Source organism: Balaenoptera ricei, chromosome X (assembly GCF_028023285.1).
Source record: "Balaenoptera ricei isolate mBalRic1 chromosome X, mBalRic1.hap2, whole genome shotgun sequence".
NCBI classification, from domain to species: domain Eukaryota; kingdom Metazoa; phylum Chordata; class Mammalia; order Artiodactyla; family Balaenopteridae; genus Balaenoptera; species Balaenoptera ricei.
This window is the reverse complement of record NC_082660.1, coordinates 95,916,668-95,935,048: the sequence shown is the minus strand read 5'-3', so window position 1 is coordinate 95,935,048 and position 18,381 is coordinate 95,916,668. Positions and strand designations below refer to the sequence as shown.

At 34.5% G+C, this 18,381-nt stretch overlaps 1 protein-coding gene across 6 annotated transcripts in view; it reads right to left on the bottom strand.

The window, feature by feature from the left end:
• Nucleotides 1-815: 815 nt before the first annotated feature.
• Nucleotides 816-18,381, bottom strand: part of NRK (Nik related kinase) — a 141,731-nt gene continuing 124,165 nt past the window's right edge. For 4 of the 6 annotated variants that reach the window (XM_059909946.1, XM_059909950.1, XM_059909948.1 and 1 more), the window contains 7 exons: nt 17,316-17,474; nt 13,614-13,712; nt 11,833-11,978; nt 11,393-11,542; nt 8,470-8,629; nt 5,622-5,761; nt 816-3,902 (listed from right to left, as the gene is read on the bottom strand). In XM_059909946.1, the coding sequence (XP_059765929.1) occupies nt 3,807-3,902; nt 5,622-5,761; nt 8,470-8,629; nt 11,393-11,542; nt 11,833-11,978; nt 13,614-13,712; nt 17,316-17,474 (950 nt within the window). In that variant the 3' untranslated portion in view covers nt 816-3,806. Of the gene's footprint in view, nt 3,903-5,621; nt 5,762-8,469; nt 8,630-11,392; nt 11,543-11,832; nt 11,979-13,611; nt 13,713-17,315; nt 17,475-18,381 lie in introns of all 6 variants that reach the window. The other 2 variants (XM_059909947.1, XM_059909951.1) reach the window with 2 other exon arrangements.

Genomic DNA, 18,381 nt, shown 5'->3' with positions numbered 1-18,381 from the left:
GGTCCTATGTATCAAGCCGAATGAGTCAATTTGATCATAATGAAGTATTTTGAATTTAGCCTCTAAAAGCCTGAGCAAGCATGTCATGTCCAGCTAACCCAACTCCTGAATGTCTGGCCATACTTGACAAATTAGGACCACACCAATTGGCTCTAAGAGGAAAGTCTGATGAACATCTCTCCAGAATGTTCTGAGACAATAGGATCTTCATGGGACCAGTCCTCTAACGCTTTTGTGACCTGCTGAGAGAAGTGCTATTCCTCTCCTGACCCTACCTGAAGAACTTGGCTTCCTTGACAATCTTCCATGTTTATCTTCCATTTTCCACCATCACTCTGCACTAAACCCTTTCTTGAATGTTAATAAACTATAAATCTTTACTCCACTCTTTGGATAAAGTTTCTCCTCTTTTTTCTCCACTGGACTTCAGGACGGACACTGGGATGGGATGGGAAGGAAGTCAACATTAAAACTTGCTCGGGTTTTACCCATACTCTGTGAGTCTGTGTGTCTGTTTAAAGTTCCACACATTTAGAGGAAAACTAATCCCACCACTGTACCCAGAAAGATTTTACTTTCTAATTCCACCACTGTACACAGAAAGATTTTAGTCAGGTTAATATACCCCTCCTTGGCTAGAATTCCTAATGGAACAATAGGCAGAACCCGTAACACCTCCCAATCAGTGCATTATTATATACTTTAAAGAAATGAATATTCCTTGAATGAGTCTTAACTCTGAGGTATTAAACGAGTGTATTTCAAATAATGACATCAATCAATACATTTAAAAAATTTTTATTTTTAGAGGTTGAACAATGATTCATTGCAGACTTTCTGATGAAACAATTAGCAGTCTCAAAGATTATTTCAATAAATTTTAAAGTTAGAGCACAGATTGAATATAAATCGATTTAAATAGGCACAGTTTTGAAAAGAACTGAAGAGTACTTAAAAGATCCCATTGAATTCATGTGGCACTATTCCTAGTTTTATCGATAGTGTCTCAATTAAATGTCCTGGCAGAAAACACTTAGTGATTAATTTATCTAGAAACTGGTAGCACTGAAAATATTAAAATTTATGCATTCCAATGGTTTGCGTGTGTGTGCTTCTATGTACACATGTGTGATTTCTGCTTTGCCTATTTTACTATCTTAATGATTATCCTTTCTTACTGTTTCCTCTGAGGCTCTTACCTTACTTCAAGAGACCTAATCACACTGAACTTTTCTTGTCAGCCCTTTGCATACATCATTTTCTAGCTTTTGAACATTTTCAATAATTCCTTCTATTTTGGACAAGGGCTTTGGTGAAAGAACTAAAGTACACTAAAATAACACTGTACTCTGTCCCAATGCTACTCACAACTTGCCAGCACTTTCATGCTTCAACTCACAGGACTCAGGAATCTGGCTTTTCAGAAATCCCCCTCAATGCTTCTGTGGTGGGCCAGGGCTTCCAGGTACTGCTGCTACAAGGTGAGGTGTAGTTATAATTTTTTCTGTCACTGTGCACTGACTGTGAAATTTAATCGTCCCTTCACTTTCTTGTTTCGGCTGGCAAAGGATGTAAAAATTCCAGCTGGATTAACATCTAAATTGGAAATATTCATTACCTACAAACCACTTTAAATATTTTCAGTCCTTCCTAAGCTGACTATCCAACATCTCAATCTCCTTTCTTAATATGTGCCAAGCTTCCTTTCCTCATTAGCACCTTATCATTTAACGCTCAATTACACATTTGCAATGTCTCTTGCTTGTTTACTTTGGGACACCTCTGTAGATGCAGTTCACTATTGTGTATGTTTATTAGAATAACAGCCACAGAGCACAATGGGAGTTGACTTCCTAAAATAGTTTACTGTCTTACTGTGTTAAAAATATGATTTTAAGATAAAACTTATTTTTGAACCTTAACTGAGTAAATATGAAGAAAAAATGAATTCTTAAAAGACTTGATTCTACACGCTACTTAAATGAGAAAATTTTCTGAAATTCAAACATAGCAAGCTCCATTTGCTCAGCGATGAGGTACTTGCACAAAGTTCCCCATGGCCTTTTTGGTGTACAAATTTATAATAATGAAGACTACTTCTAAGGAAATAATTTGACATAAAACTTTTTTTTCTCTTTAAACTACTGCATTTAAAAAGTCATTCGAGTTGTAAACACTCAAGGATAAGCCAGTTTTAAGATCACATTATTGTGTCACAGTAACAGAAATGTGAATCACATTTACCTTTAATTCATGGATTCAGGTTCTCCTAAATTCTCATTATTGAGCTACTACATTCTTGATATAAGTTGTTAGGAAAATCCAAATCATCATTCCTGGCGCCAAGGTGCCAAGAAATAACGTGCTATCTTGAAATCACACATAGTCTGCTTTTGTATTTTGGTTAACCAGGTAGTTTGAAAATTATTATCCCACTAGCACTGTCTTCAGATTTTAGAAGCAGAACTAGAGGAATTATAATGAGGTATACTTTGTGGTAGTTCTGTTGCTTCTCTACTGCTCCAGAACTAACCATGGTATTGAGGATGGATATGCAGAAATGATCTTTTCACCAGGTAGCAATTACCATAGGTGACCAAACGCCACCTATCTATGGCGTCTATAACTTATTGGGGTGATGGACTAGAATGATTTTTTCACGACTATAAATTTGTAGACCTAGGTATTTGATGAAAGTTGTATTTTCTTTCAAAATCTTTTTTTAACCTATTACATTAAGTCCCTACATGTGGACTTATCACTTTTAGATTAATTTCTGATATTACAGAAATAGAAACATGAAAAACACAAGTATTAGCAGCCAAAACTTTTTGTTGTTACATTTTGTAATTTTTGTTTAATAACCGGAGTGAAATTTTTATATAGTTTAATCTGGAATCAGGAAAATATTTAATGCTGTCTGATGGTCACACTGTTGGCCAGATAAGAATTTTGATAAATCAACCAATCTGTCTTGGGGGATAGAATTTGACGCCTACTTTAAAGTATTAAAAAATACAACTTATTCTACAGTACATGTATATAGGAGTTCAGTCCTGTATTCAGGCTTGCAAGTGTATTATTCGGTGGTTTTTAAAAACAGCTATTGCACATCTTTGGAGTTTCTGAGGAAAATCAAGCATCCGAGGCTTTCTTCCTTTCTTCTTATCAGGAGAAAACCAGCTTAACACGGGGTGAAAAGAACACAACTGTTCTCTATCTGTGGGCTTAACCGTCATGGAGCAATGAGGAAATGGGTGGCCTTTTCCCCTTTATCACTGTAGTTTTCTCCAGGCATGCAGGTTGTCCAGCCTTAGTCTGGTTTATGCTTAGTCCTTATTATTTTCATTTCATAATCTAACCTTTGGTTCTTTATAGGACTTGGCAAATTTGCATATGGTTTGTTGCTATTTTTATTTTTTTCCAAAAAAATCCCTCATTCAGGGCCAACTCTTTTGAAAGCTGTTTGGAATCTAACTTATTACAGGTTTCTTAACTCCATGTTGTAAAATCTGAATATAGATACTGTCCAAACTGTCCAAAGAATAATGTTTGAATTCACAGTAACAAAAGTTACAAGGTTTGTGCAAAAGATATTGTACACCATTGGAGTACATAGAGCTTGCTATAGTTAATTTTATATATAAAGCTGCATTTCTCATTAAAACTATTCTGTGCTACATTAAAAGTATCTGATTTAATTTTCCCTACCAGTAAAACTGAATGCTCATTTAATCTCAGAAATTTAAAATGCAAATTGCATATTTATGATGTTTGTAATTGTTATAATAAATCATTGGAACCTTTTAAACACCATAATTGCTTTGGAGCTCTTCAAGTTTTCCAAGGGTCATGAAGTAAACCCGGCTGTGGCGATTGCGCAGGATAGAGGTAAAGAACAGCTTTAAAAAGAGAGAAAGAGACACCATCAGTAAATATTTAATACATTGCAAACTGATATTTCATAGATACAATTATAACTTCAATTTATCTGCACCAACCAATAAAATATTAAGCCATACTGTTTTTCAGAAAGGGATTTCCTCAGATTAAAGAATACGAATTTAAATTAGTATGGAGTCTAAATTACAATTAAAAAATAACATTTTACCATACTCTATAATTGTACTTCATATAGTTTAAATAAAATTAGATTTTTGTAGGTGGCATTCATCTGCTAAACTTCTTGATTGGTTTGGTTAACAATTCTCCTTTGCTATTTGTTTAAAATCTATTTTTATTCAAGTTGGCTTTCCTTTTTCTTTTAATATATGGAAAATATTACCTTATTTAGATGTTCACATTGTTGCTGGTGTTTAAGTGGCCACTGACATTTTCTACTTGGTGCAAGCTTCTATTTCAGTGGAACAGACCGACATCAATAGACTGAGATTATGAGCTAAACCAATCAGCTTAGAGAGGAACATGTTGTGTAAATATGGTCTGTGCCATAAAGAAAATTAGGACAGTACAATAATATAAATAGCAAACAGAGGTATCCTTGTTAGGACTAAGGTTTTCAACACCCACAATGGATATACTTAGGAGGGTGTGTGATGTAATGATGATGATGATGACAATAACACTAGCTACCCTTGATTTAACACTTTTATGTGCCAGGCAATCTGTGAGATGCTTACTATATACATATTATTAATAATTTTCAGAATTGTTCCCAAAGTAGTTATTAATATTCCCATTTCTGAGATGAAAAAGCTAAGGTTCAGAAGGACTAGTCAAACTTCCAGGTTTTTACACGTAGTTAGGTGGCAAAGCTGGGACTGCATCCTAGATCTATCCAATCTCAATCACTGGTTCTTGCCATTATATCCCTTTATATTACAAAAAAGTACCTTTTCTTGATGCCCAGTGCTTTACCCTGTTTGTTCTGATATTAATTCAAATCCTTTGCAATTTCTTCCAAATGTGAATGTTTCCTGGTCTTATTAGAATTATTTCTTCACGCTATTATTTCTCATAACATGTTGGGACTGTAATGATGTCATGCAATTCATTTTTCCATCTAAACTATCTGAATTGGTTAAAATTGATCACATTACACAAATAATTGCCAAATCTTGATTTTATTTTTCTTTCCTGTGAAATGGACATAATAATGTCCACTTGTGAAGATTAACTATGATAGCTTCTAAAGTATTTAGCACAAACTCTACCATATAATTAGGTGTTCAGCAAACATAAGTAACTTTTTCCTTCTTCTGTTATTGGATTACGTTGAAAACTATAAAAGGAAGATTTACTCAAGCATTCTTTTTCAAAATATCATATTAATAGGAACATGAAAAGAACTATGCATCAAAGATAATAATGGAATTTGTAAGAAATAAAATAAAGGCTAAGCTTTGCTTTGGACACAATTAGAATTTTTACAGTTTTGAAAATGATTTCTTTTGAAATCAAATTTCATGATTTACCAAATCAATGTTTCTAATGCAAATTGCAAAATTATTTTTATTAATTTATTATATTGTTAAGAGTATGCCAATTTGGGAAATATAGCATAAATATATTTATAGCCAGAAAGAAAAGGATATAAATTTCCTTAGTTAATTTTCATCACTTGCTTTATTTTTGCTTTAACTGGGGGATGTAAACTATACCTTGTCACCTCGGGTACACAGAAATCTCAGCTTCTTAATTGACCTGCGCTTCAGTTCACTTTCCAGAACCCTTGACTGCAAAGAGCGGACTTCAACGGCTTTTTGGCCCCATCCTGTGGCTCGCTGTGAACACTCATAAGCTACAATAAAAATTTAAAAATCAGAAAAACATAATATCTTTCTGTCAGTGATAGAAAATTATAAACACAGTCAACATTTGATTATTAAGAGGGACATTATTACAGTTCAGGTAAATACATTCTTTTTTTCCTGCTTATAAGACTGTTGTTTGGCCACTATGCTGCTCAACAGTGGTGTTCAAACCAGCTATGTACTATCACTATTGTGACCAAGTATTCAACATTGTGAATAACTAGATCTCAGTTAAGTTTTGTATTCATATTCTCCAACACCACAGAAAAAGCTAAGAGTTAATCTTACCCTGTTTGTGGAAAGTCCAATCTAGCTACAGTGATTCTTTATTTTATAATCTAGTTGAGGTACAACATCCTGTAAGGGTTTGTACTTGTGCTTAAGTGACATACATGGAAACCTGACTAACTTTTCAAAATTAAAACTGCTAAAAAATGACTCGCTCAAATAATGACTTTAGCAACTCTAATGTAATTCAATTAACTACCATGTTATACATAGAACTAAAGCTAATTTGATACTGCTAAGCCTTATCTCTTGCTCAGGAAATTTTTATTAAGATTTAAACTATTGGACCCTGTTTTATATTACTCAGTGACAATAAAGACTATGACAATTGCTTTAAAGCAGAAAACCTAATTATGTAAATAGCCATATAGTCAGCTGACACTGTAAGGTATTTTCTGACATGGGGAGCAGTATTTTTTCCAACAACTGCATACAGCAAACTTTTCTAAACTTAATGCACAATGTACTTGCTGAGCCCAAGTACACAGTTCACATGGCATTACATAATTTCTACCTTAATTCTAAAACACATTAATCAGCCACTTAACCTAGCTACTGAGCTAGCTTGTGTATGGGATGAAATCCAATGATTTAGTTTGGAATGCTTAATGATACTTGCTGTGATTGCTAAGTCTCTATATATTTGTTTGAAAATCCAAAGCAAAGATCTTATTAGTAAAAACATTCATTATATCTAAAGGAATGTAGATTGGGAAAATCTGGATCTAGGTTAGTTTTAAATAACAAAGCAGTTGTTTTTAGACAGAAAAAGAGTAATTGATTTCCTTAATATTAGTGTTATAATGCAATCTTTATATACTCTCAAAATACCCTTAATACACAGACGAAAATATCATGTTTTTATAGTGCTATAATTTATTTTACACATAGAGGGATGCTTTTCAATTTTAGTGACTTAAAATAGCTCTTTGTTTTAGGTCAGAAGTTGTCCTGCCTAAGGACAAGAACTGTACCAGATGACTTTTTAAGACCTCTTTGAGTTCTATCATTGTCTACATGTGGCATAAATATGGCATAAATATAGGGGTTCTGTTTCCCATTTGAACTGAATTTCCTTATTCCAATTTCTGATTAATATATTGATCACAACCACTGTAAAGGTTAGAACAAGATTCATTATTTCAGGGATTTTTTGCCCCAGATCTGTCAATTATATTGTAAGCGTTTACGTCTTGTCACAAAATGGTTTTAAACCCTCTGTGAGTTCTTACCTTTTGAAGAAATTGGAGGAGGTTTTCAGGATAATCCTTAACACTATGTATGCAAAAAGAAAGGATTCTGCAGATGCAATGCAAAGTGCCATCATCCCATAATGGAAAAAATGTCCATTAAAAAGAAGTTCTTTCAAACTGGTCTTTAAAGCCACATGTGGATCACATTTGGCCATTTTATAGGGATTTCAGAAGCTTCTGGCTTCTTTATTGATAAACTATTTTCTCTCTGTCTCTCTTGTCCTCCTTCCCTCCCTCCCTTCCTCCCCTTCCTTCCTTCTCTCTCTCCCTCTCTCCGCCCCCCCTCCCTCCCTCACCCTCTCCTTGTCCTTCTCCCTCTCCCTCTCCTTCTCCTTTATTTGCTTCATTAACCTTATCTTCCTTCCAGGAACATTTATCTTCAAGCAAATCATTCTACTCTCTCTCTAATATTTTTACTGTTCATATGCATTATTCTGTTCCCTATCTAGAATCACCTCTGTAGTCACCAAGACTCAGAGAAACACGAGTTTCAAGTTATTCAGATTGCCCAGATCAGCAGTCCTGCAATGGTCAGGAAGAAAAAAAAATGTCCTGGTCTAATAAAGATGAAAAGGCAGTTTTCTTTATGTTGCCATCTGAGTAGTACCTAATAGGCATTCCAGTCAGTCATATTTATCTCTTTTGTGAATGAAGTTTGATGAAATCTTAGTGACAACCAATATGTCACATATTCAGTTTGTATTTGATTCTTCACAGAAATATTACTTGCTGAACAGAACACTATTGACTGTATAAAATGGAAGTATTTTGCTCTTCTCTTATGACTATTGGGCAGTCTCCTAAGATAAAGGTAAACCCCAAAAATCAATGTGATGGAATGAAACAGTTTCAACATCTGTGTAAAAGCTGCAAGCAAAGGGATTTAAAATAAAATTACAGATTATTGTGGAAAAGAATTACTTTCCTATTTTAATTACATGATTATTGAAAATGAACAACTAAGACAGCCAAAATCAGTCTCTTTGTGGTAGCCTTGTGAATTCATTAAGCATAAGACAAACATACACATTACCTTACAAGGGAATAAGTATGCCATATCCCAAATTAACACTATATGCCTTGAGAAAAAGTGATACTTCAGGAAATAGAAGCTTTTCTGGGATCATCTGAAAGGAGAAAAATTTTATACATACCTACTGAAGATGGTATGTCTTTCCACACTTCAAGGATCTTCTTGAAGAGTTGTTCATTTGCTTCCATGGAAAGGGCTTCAGCATTGAAGGTGAGCATCATGCCAATTCCCAAGGAATCAGGTAAAATGATGATATTCTGTGGTATAATGATTTCCAGGGGCTGGAATTATGTTTCATAAGGATTTACATGTCCAACATTTTATCACTACTACTTTCATTGAAGCAGCTTAGTTGAGCAATAAAGACCAAAAAGGGGTTCAAAATGCAGGGAGGAGAGAAATTTCTATTTCAGTACAAAACAGCATGCTATCCAACACTTGAAAAGAGCCTTCCCTATGTCATAAATCTGTCACTGTTTAATATTCTCCTTTATATTTAGGAGAAAACTTTGTAAAAAACAGAGATATACTTCCAACACAGAGAAATTCGTTGAAATTTCACAAACTATTATGTATAATGATAGAAGAAACATTACTTGTTTGATTTCAGATTCATTTCAGCACACTAATGAATACTTTAGTAAGGAATGTGTGAACCAAGTAACAAATACAAAATCACTGCTTATCAACCAATTCATTCAAATCAGAAATAGAAAATTAACTTTAAAATAGCTTGAGTTTAAATATTCACAAGGGGCAGCTTTATAATATCCTTCACTGCTTGAAATGTATCCTCCCTTCACAAAAATATAGAATTTCTTATCTAATTTATATAATCTTAAAATATCTTCAGAGAGGTATTAGGTGACAGAAGATGAAATACCAAGACATATCTAAGAATTTCTAAATTTCATGATGCATAAAACAATGTGACAAAACTTGCCTAAACTACAGATATTGTCACATTAATCATATTTCCCTAAAAACCGAACAATTAATTCCTCTATCATTTTTCGAATTTAGCAAGTTAAAGGAAAAAATGTCAGAAACTATACTTGCCAAACCCAGCGTACTCAGGCCAAGTGCTTGAGGCCATGTCTCAGTCTCAGCAACAACAATTCTTAAAACTAAAATGGGGATCCAGAGGCGAAAAGCAATTTTAATGCGTTCCCTGGGCACTCTCATGAGCAGTTGAATCAGAAGAGAGATGAAGGAAGAGAGAAAAAGAAATTCAAGAAAAAAGATTGTCTCAAAAAATTTGTTTAGAATAGATCTGGGCTGTTGTAAATCCAGAAAGCCTCAAAGGTAATTCTCTTGCTTCTCAGATGATTCCTGAAGTAACCAGATATTCTGTAGCTTTACAGCTTTTGTAATCTAGCACTTTTGGAAAAGTATTATTTTTAGTACATTCTGTTTCAGAAGACACTCTCTCTTCCCTTATATTAGAGTCCTTTCTCTTTTAATGGGTCAAGACACTAGGGCATTTAGCTAAAAATTCTATTTTTTAATACACTTAAGGTATCCTAATTAGGTCAGAAAATGATTTTTTAAAAACCTCATCTTCTCTCATTCTTGTTTCTATAATAATTAACTGATCATTTCAAAAGAAAATAATTCTTCTTGCCTAGTAGTCAAGTGGAACACAGAATTCAATTTTCCTAAATGACTTTTCAAATAAGTATAAACTTGGACCAATACTGTGGTGTTCAATAAGGCACTACCTTCAAAATAAAGGCTATCTGACATGACATAAAAAATAAGATGCAGGAAGTGATGGAAGACACTCCAAGTGAAAAGTACTATAATATTTACACTAAAATTAACCTGAGCTCATTTAAATGGCTTTGGCTGGGCTTGGCTCAGTATTTTGTGCCTTATAAACAGTGATTTCTATATAGTCATAGGTGACAACAGAATGATCAGCTAATTAGATCGTTAAATATGACCAAAACTTTAAAAAAAGTCTCCACTAATGATCTGACAATTGCTCCATGTAATCTGTCAGAGATATATAGATAATTCTGAAAGCTGTGCAAAATATCACATTAGTACAGTGGCTTAGCAGTACATAAAAGTTTTCTCCTGAAATTTTGTATAATGTTAAACTGCTAAAACTTTAGTGATTGACAAAATGGGGAATTCAAAAAGGGTGAAGCAGAGATTTGTTGGTTCAGCCCTTCCTTTTTAATATAATTTTCAATAGGACAAATATAATTTCTACCTTCAAATTTGAGATATAGGAGAATTATATTATGTATGGTACATGTGTGTGAGGGGTATTATGTTTAAGCTCTTTAGACAAATGATGTGTATAGTATTTTTACAACTATCCATATTTTAGATGCTGTGCCATATTTTCATATTTATAATTACTTAAGAGTTAAGAGTTGATGTGCATTAGCTTTTAAAATGCTGAATCCTTTGATCAGAAATTCTAAGTATAACTTATATTGTAAGAGAATACTTTATGATAACTTGCTATATATCACAGTTAAAGTACTACAATCTGGATAAAGAAAGGACATACACATAATAATACTGGTGTAATTAAAAAAAATCTGTTAATGCATTATGAGGTACAGAAGACTAAAGCAAGGGTTGCAAACTCATATGGCTACGAGGGCCAGTTATTATAAATACACAAAGGTGGATGGATAGAGAATGTATAGCGTATGTTCCATCTAAAAGTGGGCAGGCACAAATTGGTTCCAGTTGATTATGGCCAGATAGTAATGTTGGCCTGATATTGTCAGATCGTTGGTTTTTCAATAGAAATCCAGATTTTAAGTGTAAACGATATTCACTTAAAAACAAACAAAAATCACTGTTGCAGACAAAATCTATCTGCGGAACAGACTTAGCTGTCTGGACTAAGAAACCATCAGTGATTTTTGTTTATCCGTTACTACTTTCTGGCACTTTATACTTACCTTTTACGTCTCAGTTCTAATATAGATATTGATACTCATATTTTTAAACCTTTAAGAGTTTTGACAGTTGGAAATACTCAAATTGTGTTATACAGTAATTTCTAGGGATCTTACGTTATTTGGCAGGGTCACATCAGACATAACCTCAGATTCTGCATCAATGATGTGATATCCATCTGCTGAGCTGAAGAAAATCTTTAGTCTTTTTTCAGAACCAATAGCCAGGTCAACTGTCACTGGCTTATGACCAAGTGTTGGAAACACCTGTAGATATAAAACCAAATATGGCCAAAAGGCCAAAAATGACACTCTGTCTAAGGCGAAAATTCCCCTGCCCTTTTGTTTAACAGGTTTATAAAACCCAGAATGATTTTTAAAATTACATAATATATTTAGAGACCTATGTATTATAACTTTTCTTAGGTCTGTTATTACAATAAGAATGATTATATTCGGGTTCTAAATATTGAGTTTTCCTTCGAAGGCCAAATCTCCAAAAATCATAAGAGCCTTGTATGGCCCTGTACTCTGTTTGCTGTCTTTAAATTCCTTGCCTTGAGCTTCAGCAAATGAAGGAGCTCATCTGGTCTCTTAAACCGGTTTGCTGGATCAGCTGCCTGTATTTTTGCCAGTATTCGTATATAGGCTTCATAGGACATGTAGTCTCCTTCGGAGTCTGCTGATTGATCAATGCACACTTGGTAGGGAATGAGAAAGGCCAGACATGTTAACCTACCATAGACTGGTGTACTCTAGGCTCTTATGGTTCCTAGTCCAAGGAAACAAAAAGCCAAACAGGATTCATTGCCAAGTTCAGGTCACAGTAGAGGACTGGGCGTCACAGGTTTCACCACACTGTAGTCATGAGGTGGGATTCAAGAACTAGAGTGAGGACTTGGACCAGGAACTGTGTATCAGGCTACACAGACTGTTGGTACTTACCTTCTTTGCTCTCCAGCTCCATACCAGGCAGCTCTGACCAATCAGCAGACACCCAAGAACAAACCCATATCCAAATACTGACAGCTGACCCAAGGCCCAATTTAGGGAGATCAGATCAGGGATGTGATTTGTGTCAGGACAGACCCAGACTATCTATATAGTAGTCAGTGCTATTTATAAACGAACATATTTATTGTGCAAATAGACATTGAGGAGCAGTCATAAGTATTAACCCATCTTTATTGTATACATGTGATGTTTTGGTCTATAAAATATACCATGTAATCAGATCCTGACCTAAGATACAATAGTATTTCATGAACATGTTGTTGGGGTCTATCATGATATGTCCCTATCAGTGCTTTGTAAAAACTTGTCCAGGGACCAACCAGTTCAAAATCTCCTGGGATGTTTGCTAAAAATATAGATTCCCAGGCTCCACTTCAGACCTACTAATTTGGCCTGGAGTTGGGTCTGAGATCTAAACTTTTAACAAATGCTCCAGATGATTCTTATGTATATCCCAGATTAGGGGCTACTGGACTCTATGTAATATTGCCAGTTCATTAATCAGTCCTTATTACTATAGAATAAATACAAAATAATCTTATGTATGTTGAATTCTGGAGCATTATAAAAAGATAATGAAGATAAAAATAGTCCCCAGTTTATGAGATGTGATTAAAAATCATCAGCAACTTAATTGTTTGGGACACTAAATGGTTACCTTAAGAGGCTGATCCATAGAAGTTCAATTAAACCATAATAAGGGTGGAAATAGTACTCATAATCCAAATAAGCCTAACCACCATTCCTTATAATAGTTCTAGAGAAAAATGTGTTTAGAGATCCAGCTTGGAAGGAATATAGAGCCATCCTTTCATCCCCACCCTCATCTACTGTAGCCCTGGTAATTAGAGCAAAGGCTTTCTCTTCCTTCATTCCTCTTCCAGGTTCATTCCTCTACCATTCCTCTACAATGGTAGAGGTTTCCCCCTTTACCATTGTCACACCTTTCCTTACCTTCCCTCTGCTCTCCACCCCCCACTAAGAGAGAACAGGGACTTTCTCAGCTTCAAGTCATTGGGGTGGCACCCAAAGCTTGTGTTTGTGGCTTTAGAAGAGAAGGTCTTCATGTTGACTACAGGAATTGGGAGTGAGGAGCTGGTGGGGAGGTCCTTTAAGGGGAGGGGTCAGGGATTTCCCTCACACTCTCCCTTGGTGTGGTGCCTGTGAATTATCTAAAAAGGGTTAAATGATAATTATTGACATGGTATATTTAAATTACATTAATTGTAGAAGAATGGTATATATTTCTGCTACTCTATTCCAAATACTGTCCTGTTTACAATTTCTCAAAAGAAAAACCAAAGGAAAAGGAGACCACTCACTTTAATGGCAGTGCTTTCATCAAAGGACTTTGGTGCCCATGCATACAGGTGAATTGATGATTTCAAAGCAATTGCAATATATGTTGTTTCTTCATGTTGCACTACAATGATAAAATACAAAGAAGTAACGATGCCACAGAGTTAACAAGAACACTCAAGTATTTGTGTTTGTTGTTGAAAATGTCATAATAACAATGTAAGACCATAGATCATTTATTTTAGAAAAGTTATTTGGTTACAATTTGATGCCCAAAAGAAGATGACAAAAATACTGTATAGTTTTATGGAGTGTATGCATTAGCCTTTAAGAACACTCTAAATTGTACACTGAAAACTACAGAACATTGCTGAAAGAAACTAAAGAAGACCTAAATAAATGGAAATACTTCCTCTGTTCATGGACGGGTAGACTTAACATTGTTAAGAGGTCAATACTATCCAAAGTGATCTACAGATTCATCGCAATCTCTATTAAAGTCCCAATGGCCCCCTATGCATAAATGGAAATGCTGATTAAAATTCACTTGGAATTGGAAGAGGCTCCAAATAGCCAAAACAATCTTGAAAATGAAAAACAAAGTTGGAGGACTCACAGCTTCCAATTTCTAAACTTACTACAAGCTACAGTAATCAAAAGAGTGTAGTACTGACCTAAGGCCAGGCATATACATCAATGGAGTAGAATTGAAAGTCTACAAATAAAGCCATACATTTATGGTCAGTGGTGCCAGGACTATTCAATAGGGAAAGAATAATCTCTTCATCAAATGGTACTGCGACAACTGAATATCCAAGTACAAAAAAATGAATTGGACCTCTTACCTCATTCCATATACAAAAATTAACTTGAAATGGATCAAAGGCCTAAATGTAAGAGCTAAAACTATGAAATTCTTAGAAGTAAATATAGGAATAAACCTTCATGGCAATAGATTCTTATATTTGACACCAAAAGCATAAGCGACAAAAGAAAGAAACAGATAATTTGGGTTTCATTAAAATTAATACTTCTATATATCAAAGGACACTATCAAGAAAGTGAACAAAGTATGGAACGGGAATAAATATCTGCAAATCATATATCTGATAAAGGTCTAATGTCCAGAATATATAAAGAATACTTACAACTCTACAACAAAAAGATAAATAAGCCAAGGAAGATATACAAATGGTCAATAAACACTTGAAAAGATGCTCAACAACATTATTCATCAGGGAAGTGCAAATCAAAACTATAATGTGATGCCATGTTACACCCACTTGGATGGCTAGGATCAAAAGACTGACATTTACAGGTGTTGGTAAGAATGAAGAGAAAAATGGAGCTTTCATACTTATGGCAATGTAAAACAGTTCTGTCAGTCACTTTTAAAAATATTCTGGCAGTACTCTCTAAGAGAAAAGAAAATATTCACTCCAATGTACAAAGACATGTATGAAAATGTTCATAGCAGAATTATTCCTAATAGCCAAAAAGTGGAAAAAGTGCAAACGTATAAAACAATGGATGTATAAAAAACTGAATAAACAAAAGGTGATATATCTATACAATGCAATACTATTCAGCAATAAAAAGGAATACTGATACATGTTGAACAGGTTACAGCATGGATGAACCTTGAAAACATTATGCTAAGTGACAGAAGCTTGTCACAAAAGACCACATAATGTATAGTTCCATTTAAATAAATGGAACTATACATTATGTGGTCTTTTGTGCGTGGAGAAAAGACAAATCCACAGCAAAGAAAGTAGATCAGTAGCTACTTAGGACTATGAGGGGAATAAGGTAAGAGGAATAAAATATGGAGTGACTGCTAATGGCCATGAGGTTTCTTTTTGGAATGATGAAAATTAGATCATGGTGATGGTTACACAACTCTATAAACATACCCTAAACCCTTTAATTGTACACTTTAATGGGGTATATTTTATGATATGTAAATTATTTCAATAGAGCTTTTTTTTTACTAAAAAAGAGAAAAATATATAAAAAGTATATGCTTGCTCTTGGCTAGACCTTCTGGCTCTCATGAAATATGTTGTCCTACTTCTAGATTTATATTTGCACTAAAGCCCCGCTTCTTTGGCAGAGACACTGCTTCTGTATTCGCTAGCCAGACTTCATCTGAGACTAATATATACGAATTCTCTCTCTCCTCTCCCCTCCCCTCCTCTCTCCTTCTCTCTTTCTCATTCTGTGTCTCTGTCTCCCTGAGTCTAGCTTTGCTTTCTTTTTCTTTAAACTGTTCAGAAGTAGGTCAAAGAAACATGATTAATAAATCCCCAAGAAGCAAAGGAATTCTTTGTTAAGCAAATAGTTCCAATAATTTTAATATACGACGGTAACTGATGTCGGTCCATTATTTTGTTGACCTTGGAAGGCTATGAAAATACCGTGCAAGTATGGTTATGTTGTTGTCCTCCTATGTAAAGGTGCTACTGTTCCACCTGTCAGTAGGACAAATGTTATTGGTTGTTATGAGAGCTGGGATGGGTTGGAATGTGGTCAGCCAGGAAAACTAGACTAAACTAGTCCATCTGTTTACCAAAAGCACAGATTTGCAAGATGACTATCTTTGTAAACTCTCTCTTATTGAACTAAAAACTCGATAAGTTAGTAAGAGGCAGTTCTGCTATATAAACTTTTGGGTTAACATCTGGGAATATCTTTCACCTCTGGCTACCACATTTATGTAATATGATTTGGAGGAAATTAGTGATACATAAAACTAGAAGAAAGTAGTATATTTATTTGATGCCTAAGTTGTCTAGGTGCTCATTCCTACCTTTATTGGTGTTTGTGTACATATGTACACACGTATGGAAACCTATCCTCGGAAAGGCTCTTTGCATGCAGAACAGAAACAGTCAGTCAGTATAGAAATATCTTGCCTCAACTCATATTATGTGATTCCAGCTATCTCTTACCTATGCCACTAGTTCTGCCTCACAGGCAATTAGTAAAGAGGAAAGAAGAAAACAAAGGCTGAGAGTAGAGGGGATTTGCTTCAGAAACAGAAAGAATTGGATAACATTACTTCCAAGTTGTTGACAGATTAGAGCAGGACTCTAAGACCTTGGATTTATTACTCCATTTCACAGTGGATGGTTGTGAAGAGACAGGGGATATGAAAACCCAGTAATCAGACAGGAAATATTTAGCAATTATACTCATGAGTATCGACAGTGGGAATGAGAGCCAGCAGACAATTGATGAATTTCCTTTTTGACTCATGGTAAAGTTTCCTGGTCAGTATTAAGAGGGATTTTTCTGATTTTGAAAAAAAAGGAATTATTATGTGATCCTATTTTATTGCTGTTCCAAGGAAAGATAATGTCATATAAATCTCCTTGTAGGTTATTGAAGATACATCAACACCATTTATATAATTGAAGTTAGATAGAAGCAGGAAGAAATATCAGTTCATATGAACTAATTAGAGTGACTGGGAAGGGAAGAAAGATGAGAAAGTGAACCAAACTTAACTCCAATAGTTATTGCAGTCAATCTATATTTTCTCAATAACAGCCATGATTGTGACATAAAAGACCTGAAAGGTTTCTCAGTGAAATTCACTCATTTTTGTATTTGAAGTTGCAAATTCTTTCCTTTCTCTACTTTGCCTTTCACAATAATGTTCTTCACCAAACGAAGGGAAGCAAAATTTATATAGCTATAGTAAACATGAAATGAGACTTACAGACACTGAAGTGTTCACAGCCTGTCAACTTATCAATAGCTTTGCAGGCTTCCTCTGTCTTGAGCATTTCCTCTTGTCTTCTTTTACTTTCTGGATCATCATTCAAAATCTTGTTTCTCAGCCAGGTCAAATGATACACCCGAAGTCTGTTCTTATGGCCTGATAGATAAGAAAAGATACAATGTTCCAACTCAGTCTATTTTTTTTATATATTAGAAGAACAAAAAAGGTAAAACTATTTTTGTCTTTTTAACCAAATGTTTTCATTAAAGTAAAAAAGCACTTTTAAAAATCTATGCTGCATCAGAGTCTTCCCTTTAGAGTTTGGAAATATGATAGCAAAGTCTCTCTTAGTCTCTCACTTCCAAGAGATAGCTGAAGTGTCTACCAGCTACCTATGTAGAAGTAAATGTAAAATACTTCTTTGGGACAGGTTAAGACTGCCACTGTGCAGGCAACAGAATCACCATCCATTCATTTGTACCTTAGCTTCTTATCTAAGTCATGACCTTTCTGGGATTCAGAGACCCAGAAGCTATCTCTGGTAGTGTGTATATATCAGAAGGGTGTCTTATGTATTGCTTGTTAGGCATTCTGGGCCAGTGAGATGGGTACTTGTACTCTTTCATTCCAGTATACTTATGAAGTAACTGAACAGTTTCATTATTTTTTCTCAGCCCAATCTACCTTTAATGTTAATTTTCTAACTGTAAGTCCCATCAAATTCCTACAATTCCTTCAGAAAAACAAGCCATTAAAATTACACATTTCTTTTCATATATAGTGACTTTACATTCATTTTTAGGGTTTATGACTGTAAGATTTCTGGGCCCAACAATAAGATTCTCATTTATGTAATTAATCTTAAATATATTTTTACACAACATTTTTGAGCAGTGTTAGAATTCAAGCATCTATATCTATTGCCATTCTATTCTCAAATGGTAAAATAAAATTGAACTCCAAACTATTAGATATCTTTCTATACTGATGTTCTCAGTACTATTTGATGCAAAAATAATCCACATTTAAGAGAAACTTAAGAATTAAAAAGAGAACATTTGGG